The sequence below is a fragment of the Meles meles genome, chromosome 7, assembly GCF_922984935.1.
Source record: "Meles meles chromosome 7, mMelMel3.1 paternal haplotype, whole genome shotgun sequence".
In the NCBI taxonomy this organism is placed as follows: Eukaryota; Metazoa; Chordata; class Mammalia; order Carnivora; family Mustelidae; genus Meles; species Meles meles.
Window position 1 is genome coordinate 18,264,492 of NC_060072.1, and position 19,166 is coordinate 18,283,657.

Consider the following 19,166-nt stretch of genomic DNA (forward strand, 5'->3'; position numbering starts at 1 on the left):
TTAAAAATATTTTCCCATTTTTTTGGTGGGGAAAGTTGAATTCAAGAATGGCTAAGTAGAGGGGTACCCGAGCGGGTCAGTCAGTTAAGCGTCTGATTCTTGGTTTGAGCTCAGGTCATGATCTCAGGGTCCCGGGATCCAGCCCCACATTGGGTTCCCCACTCACTGGGAAGTCTGCTTGTCTCCCTTTCCTTCTGCCCCTCTACCTCCTCGTGTTCGTGCTCGTGCCCTTTCTCTCTTTCAAAAAAAAAAAAGTTAAATAGAGATTAAATTCCATAGCACAAGTCCAACTACTACATTACCTTGGTTGTGGTTTATTTTCACACTCCCAGTAATTTGCCACCTTATTCATTTAAAGAATGAATTTAAAGAATTCATTTAAAGAACATGCATTAGTTATTATTATATTATGTGAAGCTGAGCCAGAGAAACACAAGTCAAATGGTGGCCAAGAGCATGCATCTACATTTTCTCACGTATAAAGAAATATGAGAACCAAGTTTATTCATTGCAGCATTTCCTGAGGTAATCAAAACTCAGAAACAACCTGTATATTTATCAACAGGGACAGGTTAAATGCATTCTTAACACTATGTAATACTATAGCCTTTAAAAGAATGAGGCAGGATGCTATGTGCTGATGAGAAGACATGCCCCTGATGAATCAATAAGTAGAAGAAGCAAATTGTAGGTAGTTAAGTATCATATTGTGAGAGGGGTGACAAAGACAAGGTGCATGTGTATGTTCAAAATCCTTGACCTTTCCACTGGCCTTGGAAGAGAAAAATGACTTTGTTTTTTGGGCCCACCAGCCATGTCAGACCTTTTACTGGGTTAATCCAGTAATGGTTATAGAGAAGAACTGATAGAATCCTAGGAAGGCTAGTGATTTTGGAATGAACTAAAACTCCTAAGGAATAAAATTATATTTAGAAGAGGCAGGAAGAAAGGGGAAAACTAAAGCTAGCATGGATTGAATTTTGAGGACATTTATTGGTGGGGTGGGGAGGACAAAGTTCTGTGTGTGTGTGTGGTGGGGGAAAGGCAGAGGGAAGGAAGCAGGGGGAGGGGAGAGAGAGGAAGTTACCATGCTGTGAAGAACAGGACTTTAAGGAGAAAGGGGAAGATACCAGACACAATTTCAGAACACATTGCTGTTTGCCATGTAACTCAATACTTCTTTTATTATTTCTTAAAAAATTACTGATGGAAAGATTTTACTTGCTTTCCAACTAGTTTTTGGATGTAGGCATTAAGCTTGCTTTCTTTTGAATGTGGCACCCGTACTGAAGTGGCTGAACCATGAGGGAACAGATTTATTTGGCTTACATCGTGCTCTTGTTTGCGTAAAAAGAGTATATGTGTGTAATCATACTATATATGCATCAAAACTTTCTGAAAGCAACCAAGAACATTTTTGTAATGTTAATTACTTCTTGAGAGTGGTGACGTTGGGATACTCTTCTATACTGTTTAAGATTTTTAGAGTGGGCATTTTTCACTTTTAAAATTTTAAAAATAGATTTATTTTAGTGGTACTATTTATATTTCTCATAAACAGAATAGGAATATTAAGTGGAGGAGTTGTCCCAAGCAACTGCATGTTTCTTGCCTCTTGAAGTTTAAACAACTGCATCAATTTTTATTGGAATACCAATAGTGCAGAGACCAAAGGGAAGATCTAGCCAAATCACTAAGTGTTTAATTCCTCACAATGGCTCTCGGGAGTGTATCAGGAGGGCATTTCTATTTTCAAATTGCAGAAAGGGCCTCAGGGGTTCATAGCATCTATGTGAATCTAGACAGCTGAATTTGGAAAATGGCATCTAAGATGTTTCCGTAGGTTAAGAAACAAAGGTATTTGCCTAAAATTGGGGAGACAGTGGGGGGCTCTTCATTTTCTACTGGGTGCTGCCTCCTCACATAGCAAAGAATTGGTCTGATGCTGAATAGATCAGAAAATAAAACAAACAAAAAAGCCAGACAAATATTTATCCTGAGGTCTAAGGGATCAATACATAAAACTCCTCTCTTCTTTGAATGAATTTTGAACCAGTGAAAAGACAGAGAAGCTGGCTGATAGATGTTGAAATACCAGATAGGTTAGGAATGTGATTTAGGTGTTTGGGCAACATGGGCTTTCTGTTCTGACCCGCAAAATGGCAGCCTTGCCTGAACTACCATGGTAGCACTTGGAAAATGCAGAACTCCCCAAGGGTGGGAAACAACAGACTCTTCCTGATAGGCTTACCTCATGACTAAAAGCAGACTGGAATCACCTGCTTTTTGTAGAACCCAAAGACAAAGGAAAGTGCATTGAGTTAAACATGATCAGTTCTTTTCTCCAAATTCCCTAATTAAGTAAAAATCTCCAGGAATTGATGAGAAGGCAGGAGTGATTTGCAGGCAGGGTCTTCTCTCCAGGACAAAACTGGAACATATGTTTTTCTAAAAAAAGTGAGAGGTTTTAATGGGGGAGGGCCTACACTCCTCATGTGGGAATTGGTTCCTTAGAATGAAGCATTCTTATTCTGGTGTTTGGAGGATCCCCAGCTAGCTCACCTACCCAGAAGTGAAGCTAGGCAGTTCACATGCCTTGACCACCTCTACCAAGCTCATGGTCATGGGAAAAAGCCCTGAATTCTCCAAGAAGAGAAGCACATCTGCACAAACAGAAAGGAAACTCATCAACTAGGCTTTTATTCCTAATATAGGCATACCTTGTAGATATTGTGGATTTGGTCCTAGACCATTGCAATAAAGTGAAAACCACAATAGAGTCAGTCAAAATAAATTTGTATTGTTTTTCGGTGCTTATACAAGTTGCTTACACTATACTATACTCTATTAAGTGTGCAATAACATCATGTCTTAAAAACCCAACACATATATACATTAATTAAACTATACTTTATTGTTAAAAAATGCTAACCATCATCTGAGCTTTTAGCAAGTTGTAATCATCAATCACAGATCACCATAACAAATATAAGAATAATGAAAAAGTTTGAAGTATTGTAAGAATTATCAAAATGTGACACAGATGCACCAAGTGAGCAAATGTTGTTGGGAAAAAGGTGCTGATAGAGTTGCTCTATGCAGGGTTGCCAGGAAATTTCCATTTGCAAAAAATGCAATATCTGTGAAGCACAATAAAGAAAATGTTATAAAATGAGGTATGTCTTGTACTGAGGACTGCCAATATTTAAGGGAAACCAATTGCACAAAAAGAACCAAGAAGACCCAATAGAGATATTGGCATTGGAAAAAACAGATATAATTCAGAAGCCAGAAGATGATATCTAATTAGTGCCTTCTGGGGAATTCTGAGAAAATCCATGAAATAAGACCAGCTGTGTCCTTGAAAAAGAAGCCCTCAACAAACAGAAAGTGTTCATGCACTCAAATATATGCTTGTTAAAAGTAAATAGTTTAACAGAATACTGCAAGAAGAAGTTGAGGAACATATTCCAGAATGTAAGGCAAGAATACAACATAAGAAAAATGCAAGAGGAAAGTTAAGGATGGGGAATCAGTCAAAAAGTAATCAAAGCAAATGTAGAAGATAGAGAAGCTCTTGGTCTGAAGCACCAGTTCCCCCTCACTGGTGCATCAGTGAGCCTGCAAGCAGGAGTGTGTAGGGCTGCCATGCCCAGGCACTGATCTTTGTCTTCTTCCATTAAGTTCCGTGTCACCCTTTCTCCTACTTCTGTTGTTCCCATTTGACTTCTCTCTCTCTCTCTCAATCTCTCTCTCTCTCTAATGTTCAATTAGCCAACACATAGTACATCATTAATTTTTGATGTAGTGTCCAATAATTCATTAGTTGCATTTGACTTCTGTTGAACTGAGAGCTTAGCAATGTACCCGAGTTTGGAGAGCTCATTGTTAGTGCCTGAGACAGCAGTGGAACTATGCTGACCAGTCTTAATGAACCTTTTGCTTCAAGAGGATGTCAGAGTAAGCACTGTTGTAATACAAGTAGTCTGAGCATAGACTTCATAGAATAAATTCTGGACATGCCAGGGGAAAATGATTTGAACTAAAGATTAGAAGTTTGAGCTCTAAAACCAAATCAAGTTATGAATAAAAGATGAATAAAATTGATAATCTTACATATATGTAAGTTTGGGGTAGGGAGAGCCATTTGGACAGTTAATTTGAATTTCTGTGTGACTCATTTTCCTCCTCTGTAAAATGGGGAGAGGAAAGTACTAACTTTATTGGTTTACTATTTGATGAATTCACAGGTCTGAAGTGTTTATAACAATGCCTGGTCTATACAAGGTACTCAATAAAGGGTTTGTTGTTACTGCTATATAATGAATAGAAGATTAATAGTAAAAGTTATTCCTAAAAAAATAAAAAATCTAGCGTTAAAGACAATCATGCCATCTTTCCCTTCTAAAAGCAGGTGCTTCACTATGGTTTTTTTGGAGGATCTCAACACTCTTATTTTAGAAATATCATAACTTCATTTTCTTTTCATCCTTCTAATTAGATCTGCTTTTATATATCAAACTTCTAACCCTTAGTTCAAAATAACTTTTCCCCTCTGAATTCCCGAAATTTATTCTGCATGATATATACTCAAGTTGCTTGTTTGCATTAGTACAGCAGTGCTCACTCTGACACCATTATCTTTGCCAAGAAGTGCTTTTCAATCTTCAGATTTTCGATATTGTTTGGTGGGAAGCATTGCATTTATTTTCAACAGCACAGGATTAAGAAATAATACTTTATGAAAGAAAAAATATCTCATTGTAGAAGCTTAGCATCTGTTTGTGCAATGACCTCAATAGGTAACTCTGAATCCCCTTTGGTAAATTTCCTATTAGAATTCTGGCTGGTCTACTTCTTATTTGTTAGAAATAACTTTCACCAGAGGAAATTGGGCAGAAAACCTTGCCAGCATATTTAACTTCTTGTCCTTTAAGAAATTATACTTTGATTTTAGAGGTTTGACTTTGCTAGATAATGAAATTATCATGGTGGAACAAGCCATAGAAATAATAAATACAGTAATTCTTCTTTGCCTATTGTGTGTCTTTGCTATTCATAAATTTTAGGGCCTTAGATATTAGATACACTTACGTAAGGCCTCACGAACGGTAATTATCTTTTGGCCAAAGAAAAAGCCCAAACGAATGCTAAGCTGCATTATCGCTTGGCTTCTGACATGAGCTGATAATCAGATTTTCTTGCTTAAATCCATGGTGCTCGAACAATGCTACCCACTGTCTGTGCTTCCCGATATTACCCTTAATTAGAAAGAACAGAAACACAAATCTGAATTATTTCAAAATCTGGTTTCCATGGTCAGTGGTTTGAAGGGCTTAACTTTATTATAAATAAACCTGGCTTTATTGGCTAATGAAATCTGAAATGTGAAGCCTGGGATAGAGGGAGTGTAATACTCTGATGTTTACTCATCAAAATATCCAGTGTGGGCAAAGTGTTTTGTAATAAATCTTTGGATAATTGAATTATGATTCCTTTGTCCAAGTACAGTCTGAACCCCAACACTAAGGAGAACCTGAAAGGAACTTCAGTTTACGTTTTCTTTAGAAGTAACACATTTAATAATAATAACATTTTTATAATTTAATAATAAGTAACATTTAATAATAGATGTACCCACAGCTGTCAAGGAGGTGTTGACCTTTTTATTTATTCTCTTCCACTTTAGTCATTTTTTTTTCTTTTTACAAATTTGGTCCATAGTTGTAAGTGTGTGATGGTCTGGACCTGCACATGTACACATCCCTCAATGTATTAATTTTAAATATTCACATTGGGCTCTCTTTGCTACATAGAATTGTGCATGGACTGGCTTCTGAGCAAAACAGATGATAAAATGAGACATCAGCTGTATTTTTATTTACACACTTGTAAAAAGAAGGCTAACAGTAGTCAAGGATACCTGACCCCATTTGAAGGGCTAATTAATAACTAAGTGGAGATGATAACTTTGTTCTTTTCCTGGAAAACAGCATCAAGAAGCTAATTCCTAGAACTGCTATTGCATGTAAGGACCTCAGATGCCATTGACAATAATATGTACACACACGGACACATCGCATAAGTCTATTTATACATATGTCCTATTTTATAAATAGTATATCTTTATATATATCTTGCTTCTATGTAGATGGTGGAGGCCTAAGTATAGGTGTGTTTGTAAACTGTGGCCCTAATTCCTTTTATTCTTTGTTTAATGGTATTTTTTCTAAGACCGTATCTTTTCTTCTTTGTGAATATTATCTTTTTCCTTTCAACCCCTCATTAATATTTTCTCCGTGCTAGGCACTTTGCAACTGCTTTCTCACTTAAACATTCAGGGCAATGGGAATTACTCTTCAATCTGTTTTCCAGATGAGGATGTTGAAACTTAGAGAGCTAGAATAATTTTCCTAGGATCACGTATCTAGTAAGTGGTGGAGGCAGGCTTTCAGTGCGGGTATTATCAATTCCAAATCCCACGATCTTGAGTACTGGTTGGACTGTCCTATCAAAATGTATGTTAGCTTCTTCTCGTTTATTTCCTTTGTCTTCTTGGAAGTTCTGCTTCATTGGCTGGGATAGATGAACTTCTTTCTCCAGTGTCCAAGGACCAAGTTGGATGTGTCTAGAGTTCAGGTTCCTGTGACTTAAGAGTCATCACGGAGCTAGGTACTTGTAGAGATATTGGGGTAAAAAGCAGGGTCTTTACTACTTCCAGGGATAGCAATCATAGAGAAGCTTTTAGAGCCTCTGGTCTTCCTGGCAAGAAGTATCAGAAAGATACCATTTAGATCAGTTGGAAGGATACTCTGGGACTAAGAAATCGATGATCACAGGGGGTAAAACATCACCTAACCTAGGCAATATAGAAGAGTGAGCAGTGAGGGGTGGCTGGATAAACATGGTTGACTGATAACATCTGTTTCTCTCCTCTCCCTTTCCCCAGACCCTTCAGATTCAACAACAGAACAGAGCCTACCAAACGGTATGTTGCAAGTGGGTCACAGGTGGGCTGAGATATTAATCGATTTAGTCCTCTCAGTAGTGTTGTGAAGGCTAGGAGAGCAGGTAAAGTCAGACCAGTTGGCCTTGGCCTTGAATAGTCTTATCCATTTACCCCAGTGCTCCCTACAAATGTTATATATTTTTTGTCTCATGTGATTTTGAAAACAATTGGGAAGCACTGCTTTAAAACAAAATGCATTCACCCACAAGGTTAAAAAAAATGAGAGGAGATAACATTGAGTGAGCAATTTCAACAATTCTTTTGAAAGCTGTCAAATTGGTTAAAATGTAGTCACTGATCTAACAGAATGGAGTGATCCCCAACACAAGTCTACACAGGGATGCTACAAGGAGAAGTGAATCAATTCACTCTACTCCCAAGAAACCTGGAACTTGAAGGTTTTACATAACTTCTAAAGCAGGAAACAGGCACAGGGCCTAAAATAAAGGGCCAGTGATAGTTTGGTTCCAGAGCTCCATTTTTTCCTTGGCTCACCCTGTAGAGGCAAGACAAGGATTTATTCTCTGGCAAAATTAAACTAGAGAGGCTCTCAACACAGGGACACTGGGCTCAGAGATGATGTTGAATCTCCAAACAGGGGTTTCTTGAGTATTAGGTAGTAGTCTTGTGGGAACTTCAGGCCCTTTTCCCTGTTCTATTCCCAGAATTTGATCAGCCAGATAAATATTTCCTGGGCTGGTATTTGGAGCATTCTTCTGTGGAGAAGGCAGAGAAAAGCCCTTCAGATTCTGACATTGAGGGATCTCTCATGGGAAAGGCAGGCTCCCTGCCGAATGCTACAGAGAAGCCCAGTAGTCAACAAGCCTTGCTCTAGGGAACCCAGTTTTCAGGCTACATTTTAGTGCCTTACTATTAAATATCAATGGGTAGCCAAGATTGCAAATAATTTTTTATAATTTTTAATTTTCAGAAGAATCTTTCTGCTGATGCAAATGTTTCTCAAGCTGTTAAGAGTATTTTTATAGACAGTGACAACATTGGGATACATTTATGATAAATTGTTTTGAAATGTAAATTTTAGTAAATCTAGAGTTGAAAGTTTTTGCAGACAATTTTTAAAAAAAATATTTAACTCTTCATACACATTTGTTTTGTGTAAATCTGAATTTAATTTTAAACTTAAATTTATACAACAGTATTTCCATGTTTCCTCTGACATTTCTGTCACTTGTGGAGGTCTTACAAGAAACTGAAGGGGGCTTAATGATTTTCATATAATTCAAAACATTTGTTATGCAATATCAGGAAGATCGTCCTAACTCAGTGCAAATAGGGAGGCTGGTTTTAGCTCCTTACTCTGTGAGTCACTACATATATTAACAAAAGCAAAATACCTCTTTCTTTTAGTTGTGTTTGTAGCAAGTATCATATTTTTCATTTGGAGGATGAGGAAAGTACCTAGGATTTCAGGACTCAGCTAATTGGAGAATGATGCCAACTAAGGCAAAGTGGGCATCATCTTTTTCAGTATCAGTACCATCTTTATCAGAATTAATCAGTTTAACCCAGAGTGAAAGAAACAATTCCATGACTGCAGACTGCATTTTAAATCCTCATGTCACTAATACAGGTCCCTGGGCACCAGGCAGAGCAGGAAGAGGGTTTAGCTCACCCAACTCAAGCTGTTTTATCCGAAAAGCAATTCAAAGCCAACTTGTGCTTTCCACGTTGGTAAGGTGTCACGTTGGTGAGGTGACTTTGATAACCTGGACTCTGTGCTCTCACCGTCAAACCTTGAACCTGGAAGTCTCAACAAAAATGTTATGATATCCCACTGGTTCTGAATTTCAACCCCTGTAGCCAACAGAACGTAATGCACTGTTGTGCTCAGATGTAGGCATTTGCTTTATCCCTGAAGTCTGTGGGGAGACACACATGTAAACCAAAGGGATCATGATTTGGAGTCACATGGATGCCTAAATACTTGGTCCTGGAAGTAGAATAAAAGAATGTAGGGGCTGAAAAGGTACAAATCCCTTCCCCAGTGGTGGTGGTCATAGAGGCTGTAACCCTCTTTTTGGAGGAGACATCTGCTTTGGGTTAGAGAAAGGACTAAAGCTTTACACATAGACCATTTTTGTCCCTGCACTCATTTGTCACCTGCACTGGCCGGTCATCATGCCTGGCTGCAGTTCTTTTCACACTAATGTTCAGTGGGAAGAGATGAAGAGCAGTGATCAAGATTGCACAGGGCATGATCCTACCTCACCAAATGGTGGGTAATGCTTCATGTAGAAAAGATGATCATTTTATTCCATATTTAATGTTCAGACCCTGGGGGGGTAATATTCTGAGTGGCTACCTTCAATCACAATGTGAATTTCCTCTTGCTGAAATCCCACCCTTATTTCTTGTTGCGGGTCTTCAGGGTTGGTTAAAGAATGATTCTGGATTTCCCCAAGTCAAATTGAAGAACTCTCTGTCAAGGAATAAGTTTCGTGAGGAAATCCAAACCATTCTTTCTGGACTGCAGAGGTGATCTATTTTCATTATCGCATGGGGACATTGTTCAGTCAGAGAAGCTCCAATTTCTGTCCTTCTCTTCCTATGTCCTCTAATTACAATTGCTCGTAGGTATCCTGAAGCTGGTGCTTCCCCTACAGATTGCCAAGAGAGAAAGAAAATACACCGTCATTGGCTACTGTACTTAGAATGGTTCCTAAACCCAAGCAAAAAAAACCCACGGTGATGTTGGCAAGCAAACAATTGAAACGTACAGGTGCTGGCAGTTTGCATAGCCCTAAAATCAACATGACTTGGGAGGAGACGGGGTTGGAGAACAAAGAAAGGTGCTTTTCATTCAGAGAAATTTATTTCTTTTAAATATTTGCAATCTGCAGCCGATCGCATAGGAGGCCACTTGGCATTATTTCCCCACAAAAGGGAGGGCTGGGTGGTAATGAGCAGATGCTTGAGTGGCCTGTGGCGTGAGGTGCACCATCCGTCAAGAAGATCAATATTGACTGTTCTTGTACCTTTGTGGTGCAAGTTTGCTCTTCTTAAGCAAAACAAAACAAAAAAATGGTGGGGGTTGTGCTTTAATATATAGAGCATGGATTTGACTTCAGGCAGTAAATCAACTGCGAACAGTGAGGACTGCACAGACAGGATGAAGTCCCCCCCTCCACTGCCCAATGATAACATGTTCAGTGTTTTAAGGAGTAAAATATATCCGCTCATGACACTGACCGTCTTTTCTCCATCCATTCTTTTTCACTTCAGTTAAATCACACCTTGGTGAAGATACCGTATGAATGTCATGCCGTACAAAATGTGTTTTAAAATATACACTGAGGTTGTTCACTTTGACTCAGCATATATCAATAAAGCAGCATGTCTTATGTAGCAGAGAGTGTGCTAGGCACTGGGGAGACCAAGATGGAGAAGACAGTTGCTTTTTTGTGCCTCGGTTTCCCCAGTTTGTCAAGCTTAGATCACAGCAAGAATTCTGGTCATGACCAGCCTTCTATACCATGGAAAACGATTTGATATTTTGTTCTTCAGATCAAAGTGTCGTCTACATCTTTGACATGCATTCAAATCAAATGGAAACTCTGTTAAAATTTAGATTCTGATTGAGTAGGACTAAGGCCAGGCCACAGAATCTCCATTTCTAACCAACTCCCCAGTGGTAGTCTACGGATTTACTTTGAGTAAGAAACATCTACATATTACTTGTATCACTCACATGTATGATGCTTATGAACTGTGCACATTCCCGGGCCCCCCTCTCAACTTTTTGAGTCAAAAATCTGCATTTTAACATGTTCCCCAGGTGATTTTCATGCACAATAAAATTTGAGAGCCATCAATTAGTTGATGGGAAACCATTGAACAGTTAAGAAGGTGAATGTTATGTCTATTATTATATTTATTATATTGGATTTTAGGAAGAGAAGGTGAAAAGGGAATTCCACTGAGGTGAATGGTGGGAACTGTAGCAGGGGGATGGGTCTGAAGGACATTGAGATGGTGGGGCTGACAGGATTTGGTTATGAGTGGATCTGGGGGTGAAGAAAGTAGGAGGAGGCCAGGGTGACTTTCCAGGTTCTGGTTTGGATGTCTGGATTGCTGGTTGTGCCAATAAGATGGCGAAGCAGGATGATGTGGGGTTAAGAACACAGGGTCGGGGGGGCGCCTGGGTGACTCAGTGGGTTAAAGCCTCTGCCTTCGGCTCAGGTCATGATCCCAGGGTTCTGGGATTGAGCCCCGCATCGGGCTCTCTGCTCTGCGGATAGCCTGCTTCCTCCTCTCTCTCTCTGCCTGCCTCTCTGCCTACTTGTGATCTCGGTCTGTCAAATAAATAAATAAAATCTTAAAAAAAAAACAAAACAAGAACACAGGGTCGGGAGTGGGGAAGAGTAGATTTGAGACCCGTCTTCAACGCTGACTTATTTACACAGCCTTGGTATGTTAATTTTTTATCAACAAAACATGGATGATGGTTTTTTTTTTTTTTTTAGATTTTATTCATTTATTTGACAGAGAGAGAGAGATCACAAGTAGGCAGAGAGGTAGGCAGAGAGAGAGGAGGAAGCAGGCTCCCTGCGGAGCAGAGAGCCCGATGCGGGGCTTGATCCCAGGACCCTGAGATCATGACCTGAGCCGAAGGCAGCGGCTTAATCCACTGAGCCACCCAGGCGCCCCTGGATGATGGTTTTTATGAGGTAATATTAGCCCCATTTTGCAGAGGTGGAAACTGAGGAGTAAAGGGTAAATTGTCCAGCTCCTATGTGCGAAGAGGAGTGGGGGTGGGTTTTCCACATACCGCCTTCCTTGTTGGATAGTCCCTGCTCTGAACCTTTAGCTCCAAGGTTTCTCCAAGGACAGATGGGCTGGGGTAGTTAGCGGCACTCACTTAGCCACCCAACGTTTTCTCTCACTTCACGTTCTCTCAAGGTCTCTTACTGTCACCTCTGAGCCACCTCCTCCCTTTAAAGTGTAGCAAGCCCCTCCCTTTCACTTCTCTTTGCTCATCTGAGATGATTTCCAAAAAGAGTTTACTTAAGATGGAACAAATACTTCTGGAGATAAAGCAAATGCTGGCAGTAGTGGAGACTTACAAGTACAGGTGTCTGACCTTGACTCAGTTTATCTCCCACACCCCGTTGCTGGTGCAGCTGGCCTGGGGCACTGGGTTCCTGGCTTTCTTTCCACCTTTTAACAGATTATGTGTCCTCTTAAGTTTCATCCCAGCAGGTCTGTCCTGCCACCTTGGTCTGTAGTCATGACCAAAGAAGAGTTCCTCCTCTGTTCCCTCTTAAGAGCCTCCCTCTCTGCATAAAGTTTCTGGCTTGAGAAACAAGCCTTTTCCACAGGGAATGGCTGGGGCTGTGGGAGTATGGCTGTGGGATGAAAACCTCAGCCTTCAGGTAGGATCCTATTCCTCATGCAAAGGTTGTTTGGTCTTATAGACCCAGTGGGTTAACACCACCTTAAACATATATTAATCCAAACAGTAATATCCAATCATATCCAAACAATCAGCATCACGCACAAATGCTAGTGGGCAGTTGGTGCTGATTACATGTTTGCTGAACTGTTTTATTTCAAATTGAATCAGGCCGTCCTAATTTATGACCTTACTCCTATTAATTATCCAATATCTTTGCATCTTTCTTCTCTTTATTTTCCCCTTTTATTTTTTATTTATTATTTCAAGGAGACAAAGCTCAACTTCAAAGCTTTCCCTGCTTCAATCTTCTGTCATCCTTCTCTATGCCCTATGTCTCCACCGACTGTACTCAGAATTACCCTCATCAGGACATCACATGGCTATGCCATCTCTGCTTCCAAATCTTTGCTTTAAAGTCAGCCAGTCCAGGAAGGCATCTCTTATTTATGTATATAAATTGGTACATTATCCTCAACATTTTCCATTCCCCTTATCTTGTCTTATTTTTCTTTTTAGCATTAAGAAAATTGCCACCTGATATATTATAGATATATTTATTTATTTTTATGTCACCTCCACTTAGCATGTCAATTTCACGAGGACGGAGACTTCATCTGTTATATCCCCAGTTTCTAGAACAACATCCAGCATATTGTGTAACTCAACAAAAATTTGTGGAATGAACAGATAAATAAGTTAATTAGTCACTTTAATGAAATACATGGGAAGGATGTGCCTATGTAGGTATCTGGAGTCAATTGCAGTTATTATCAGGATTATCTTATTTAAAAAATAAAGAAGATTTTAAAGTATCATTCATTTATGGAAGGAAGCATGACAGGTGGCATGGATTATTTTTGGAACCATAGATCTAATTTTATTTTGTGTTATTTTTCCCTTTACCTTATAGCTCAGCCCTCCTCATGAAAGAGCTGCCTTACCTTGCTCCAGATTCACTGATCACATGAAGAATTTCTCTGAATCTCTTAAACATAAAAGTTTATGTTTTCTACACTTTCCAGGTAAATTCAGAAATAATGTCAAGAAAGACCAGAGTTTCTAAAGAAACTCTAAAATATGTACAGGTAAAAGCATAAAGACTTTATTGAAGAATACTTGAAATATGTTACAAAATAGCAAAAATAAAGATTTCATTGGCTTGTCAAGTTGGTAAATCCATGGGACAGACTGGCTCAGAGCATGGCTGGATCCACTGTTCACTGATATTATCATGATTTTCTTTTTCTTTTTTTAAAAAAAATCTCCATATTGATATAATTCTCATTTTGAGAATGCTAATGGATAGCAGTAATGGGTCTTGTCAGCTAAAGGTTTATATGATTCTTAGAACTTGTAAGTTCAAAAATAGAGAAATCTTCTTTTGCTTGGCATCTTTAACAGTCCCCACCTCCTATCTATTGACTCTGCTTGGTCAAATCTGAGTCTCATGTTCATTCCTGGAACAATCAGGGCGTGTGGGAGAATAGAGCACAGCAGTCAACTTTTGCTACCCCAGCATTTAACTCTGACAGCTGCATTTAAATTACACAAAATACGTGTGTGTGTGTGTGTGTGTGTGTGTGTGTGTGTGAGGGGTGGGGAGAAGGAGAATGGGAAACATAGTTTCCCAAAATAAATTGATACAGGACAAGCAAAAAGTATTATTTTGTGTCAAACCAAAATAATAAGTGGTTGCATTAATTATATTCTATACAGTGCTGTCACAATAAACCATTATGACAATTTTGGACCATTTCACTAACTTGAAAAGATAAATGAATTTATATGTCCTACCTAAGAGAAAAAAAGTTTTTAAGACAATTGATAAAGCAGATAACTGCTATACTCTCAACTTATTATTCAGTCTTATTTTAGAATATTTACTTGTATTTATATAGCAATCAAGTTTGTTGCATGTATATAGATATCAGGACTGTTTGAAGGGTTTTTTTGATTTTATATTTCCAAAGTTCTGGAGTAATGTGATTTTAATGGGATCCTGTCACCCTGTGATCCCCACACAAACTCTTCTTCTTTTTCTTTTCTTTTTAAACAAAAGTTAGGAAACCATGTGTGTGTTGGTGGGGTGGTGGTGGTGGTGGTGGTGGAATTCATTCACATGGCTCAAAACCCAAAATTTAAAGAGGCTTACAGTAAAAAGCCTTGTTCCCACCCTTGCTCCAACCTGCCTCATTCCCCCTCCCCCAAAGGAAACCACTTTTTCTGGTTTCTTGGCAATCCATCCACATTTTCTCTAAGCAAATAAAAGTGTGTCTGTGAGCAAATAGAAGTGTGTGGATTAGTAGCAACGTTCTGGACTTTGTTGTCTTACTGAACACTTTAACTTGAGGATCTATACACAGTGGTACACTGAGAGTTTCCTCTTCCATTTTTCTTGCAACTTTCAGAGTAACATATTTTATGAATATACTTTAGCTAGTTTTCTTTGATAGGACCTAGTGATTCTCCCTCCCCTGCCAAACACCTCAATGAAATAGGATTTCTTAGCCTTGATGGCTTGTATTAAAAATTATTGAAAATTTTGACCCAGTCCACTTTTGTTAGTTTTAGAGAAAGAGTAATTTAGGATTCATTTCAGCCAGCTAATGTAATTCAATGCCAACCCCTTAATTCTTTTTGAAATACAATGGAAGAATGGAAGATAATTACCACTATCAGTATCGCAAAAATGTGTGGCTTCAAGAATCAGTATACTAGGATCTGATGGTTGAGAGAATGGGTATAACTTTGAGAAGTGTCATGGTTAACAACATGGCTTGCTCTAATAGATCTAAATTCCTTGCTGTGTTGATATTCACCTTAAATTTGGGGACATGAAGTCTTTAAGCATGCTAGAATTGAGGGCGAACCAAGGAATGGGGATATGAAGAGAGCAGAGACTCTTCCAGAGGTGAGGGTCTCACCTGGCTATAGGCAAGACAGATGAGCAGCAGCATTTTGGCTCTGGGAGCCGTATCTAGACAAGGGCAGAACCCTATAAATAGCAAGGAAAGCAGTTAGGGTTAGACACCTAGGAGCAGAGGAGCGTCGAGCTAGTTTGGTTTAGTTGCTTGGCAATGGAGAATGATTACTTATTTACTTATTTATTTTTAAGCAAGGATGTAATGTAATTTGATTTTACCTAGATTTGTGTATTTACCAAGATTTGTATACTTCATGTGTTCAGAAAAGAAAAAAAAAAGAGGTCAGTGTGGCTAGAATATAGTTAATAAATAAGAGAGCTGTATAAATTGAGATTAGACACAAACAGGGTCCATATTGTAAAGAGCATTTTAGGTCACAGTGAGGAGTTTTGGATTTTATTCTAAATACAGTGGGAGGCTGTAGAAGATTTTAAGTGGAGATGTACCATCTTCTGATACATTTTTAAAAATGATCCCAATGTGGTTGTTTGGACATTAATTATAAAGAGGACAAGTGAGGAACCAGGGAGACCAATTAGGAGACCACAGTAAAAGTCCCAAGTGAAAGATGAAGGGGAAGCAGATAGCCATCATGGCAGTGAGGATGGGAATAGGTGGAAGTTGGAAATAAATTGTAGACAGATAAAATGAATAAGACTGTGGATGGTTAGGAAATGGGGATAAGGGACAGGTAGGAATCCAGAATGATTCTCATTTCTTTGGCTCGAGCCAACTAGACAATGGTCCTGTCACTTACTGGATTGGAGAATTACTGAGTGAGGACCTGTTTTAGGGAGAAAAGTAAGGAGTAGAGTAAGACCTTAATTCTGTTATACTCAGTCACAAAGTTTGGGAGATTTTGGAGATTGCCATCTTGATTAGTCTAGAGCAATCACTTTCACCCTTGAAATGGCTTCTCCCAGATCCTGCCTCTCAACACACTGCTTCTTGAATAACTCCAGTCATCTCACATCTCTGGGATTTTTCAAGTTTCTCTTTTTATTGCATGACTAAGGAAAATTCATAGAATTACAAAAAGGACCACAATAATTCATTGCACCCCCAAATGTCTCTTTGAAATATGTTTTTTTCAATCCTCTGATGAAGAGGTAGAATTCATTTTTCTACACTTTGAATCTGTAGTTGGCCAGTGACTTGTTTTGGCCAATGGGACCTTAAAAAATATGGCATGAATAGAAAATTAGAAAGTGTTTGTATATTGAGGCTTGCCTCTCTCACTGCAGGAAACTCTTCCATCATTCCATGAATGAGCTCAGACTATCCTACTGGATGTTGAGAAACTTGAGGTTGTCACCCCAGTTAACATTATTAGTGGAACTTTAATTTTCCTCTCCCAGGTGTGATCATGAGGTCAGATCCAGACCCAGGATGATGGCAATGGCTAAAGAAGGATCTTTGGGAGTCCTGATTGTCCTGAGAAACTGGGACCTTCCTTCAGCAGACAGGTGGACCACATTGAGGACCACAGGGGAAGGGAGGGAAAACTGGATGGGAAGAAATCAGAGAGGGAGACAAACCACAAGAGACTCTGGACTCCAGGAAACAAATTGAGGGTTATAGAAGTGAGAGAGATGGGGCAACCAGGTGATGAATATTAAGAAAAACATGTGCTGGGATGAGCACTGGGTGTTATATGCAACTAATGAATCATTAAACACTAAACAAACATTTATGATGTACAGTAGGCTGGCTAACAACATAAAAAAATAAAAGCAACAAACACAATTACTTAAATAACAAGAAGGAATTAAGAGTGCTTGTTTTGCTTTACATGAACCAAATCCAAGTGGTGTGAAGAGAAGAGAAAAAGGAAGCTAAACCAATTTTCTTATCAGCTGAGCAGAAGTGAGCAAAGGCTATAGTTCTGTCTAATGGACCTGAACAGACACAGACATTCAAATGGGCTTATTTATAGATGTTTCCTTTGTGACTTAGAATAAAGCTCTGAACTGGGGGAAATGTTATGAAGTCCTGAGGAGGTTGTCAGGAAGTCTTGGGAGTAGATGACCTCCTGATTAAGGGAGGGAAGAAAACCTGGGGGCTGAGATCAGAACTCAAAGAAATAGTATTTAAGGAGCATGCACAGGAGTTAACAGAGAAGGCCTGTGGTCTAGAAAGTTGAGGAAGAAGCAGGAGCCAAGAAGAGGCACTGCAGCTAGGACTTCCCTGTCTGCACTAAGATTTTTGAGCTTGTATTCCACATTAACCGATGACTAGCTGTGTAACCTTGGGCAAGTTTCTTCACCTCTCTTTACTTTCGCTTTCCTAAAGTTAAAATGAGGGGATACCAATATATTTAACTCCTAAGGTTTATTATGAGGGATAAATATCATAACGTGTTCCAGTTTTGGGGACAGTGCCTGGCCCATACTATATGCTCAGTAATCATTAACATTACTGATATGACATTCAAAGGAGGTGATTGGTTTCAAAAGAAGGGAAAGGTTAGTGGCATCAAATACTAAGGAGAAACGAATAATAAATGCACTAAAAATGCTCACTTGATTTAATAACTAGGATGTTTTGGGAACATTGGCAAGAAAAGAAAAGTTTTTGCAGAGTCCTAGAGCTCAAAGTAGGCTGTTGAGACTAGAGGCATAAGGAGGAAGTGAGACCACTGGTGATCCAGGCCTGGCCTCCTTATTAGCTGTGTGACCTTGTGCAAACTACCTTACCTCTCTGAGTCAGTTTTCTCTGCTATAAACCAATAGGAGGAGGAGACTCAGTGATCTGTTCTCCGTTTTGAAATATTTTTCAATCAACCAATGGGAATCCAGATTGTCATCCAGCAGAATGTGGTAGAAATGATTTTTTTTTTTCCAGATGGTAGGGTTGATGACCTGCCAAAGTTTATGGCTTCCCACTTCTTGTTTTCCTTGGTGCTGCTCCTTTCAGAGCTAGAAACATACACTGATATGGATATGAATGCAGACAAGAATGATGCACATCTGTGTACACCCACAAACATAAATCATGCTGTCCTGAGACCCATAAAATGATACATAAGTAGATTATGTCATAGACCACAGATTTACCCATCACTTACTGAAAACCAACCATGTTCTGGGTGTTCTGTTAGATACTGGGGATACCTATATAATTTATTGGGAAGATTAGGAATTTACAAAAGGACAAGGTAGCTGACTGGTAATGAGACATATGATACAATTCAACAAGTATTTATTAAATGCTAATTCCTTGGCAACGACTGTGCTTGGTATTGAAGAAAACCCTGGTTTGAAAAAAGAGAGTATAAAATTATTTCTAATAGAAAAGTCTCATAAACTGTCCACTTTTTAAATGAGGTCCATTGGTTGATAGTCACCAGGTGATCTCAACATGTCACCTGGGAGGTGTGCTGCTGGTCTCAGTCTTGGTGGTAGAGTAAGGGAACTATGGAAAGATGGGGGATGGGAAGGCTGAATGAGGTGGGATCTTGTTCCCCTGCACTCACCTGATTTCCCTTGGAAACCACAATTCTCTTCAGAATCGAAAGTCAAGCACTTCCCACGTCCCTAGGTGTGCTTTGGGAAGGTTTCTGTGATTACTACCCCATACTACCCTTCTATTTGTGCTAATATCAGCCTCAATACAATGCATTGTCTGGAAAAGTCTCACCAAGATTGGAGACTCCTGTATTACAGACCACAAGGGCTTCCTGGAGAAGACTCATTTCTCCTCTTCCCAGGTAGAATATGAAGAGAGGAAATGACCTCAAAATGTCTTAGTTTTTCCAAACATATCTCCTGCCAGTCTGCAGAATCACATCATAGCCGACCCCAGGTGGATGAAGCTG

At 39.2% G+C, this 19,166-nt stretch overlaps 1 protein-coding gene across 1 annotated transcript in view; it reads left to right on the forward strand.

Annotated features, from left to right (window-relative positions):
- The window catches only part of C7H12orf42 (chromosome 7 C12orf42 homolog), an 87,535-nt gene that overhangs the window by 14,593 nt on the left and 53,776 nt on the right, over positions 1-19,166 (forward strand). Inside the window, 4 exon segments of the mRNA XM_046011782.1 lie at positions 6,950-6,988; positions 9,399-9,505; positions 16,708-16,780; positions 16,782-16,815. Coding sequence (XP_045867738.1) covers positions 6,950-6,988; positions 9,399-9,505; positions 16,708-16,780; positions 16,782-16,815 — 253 coding nt within the window.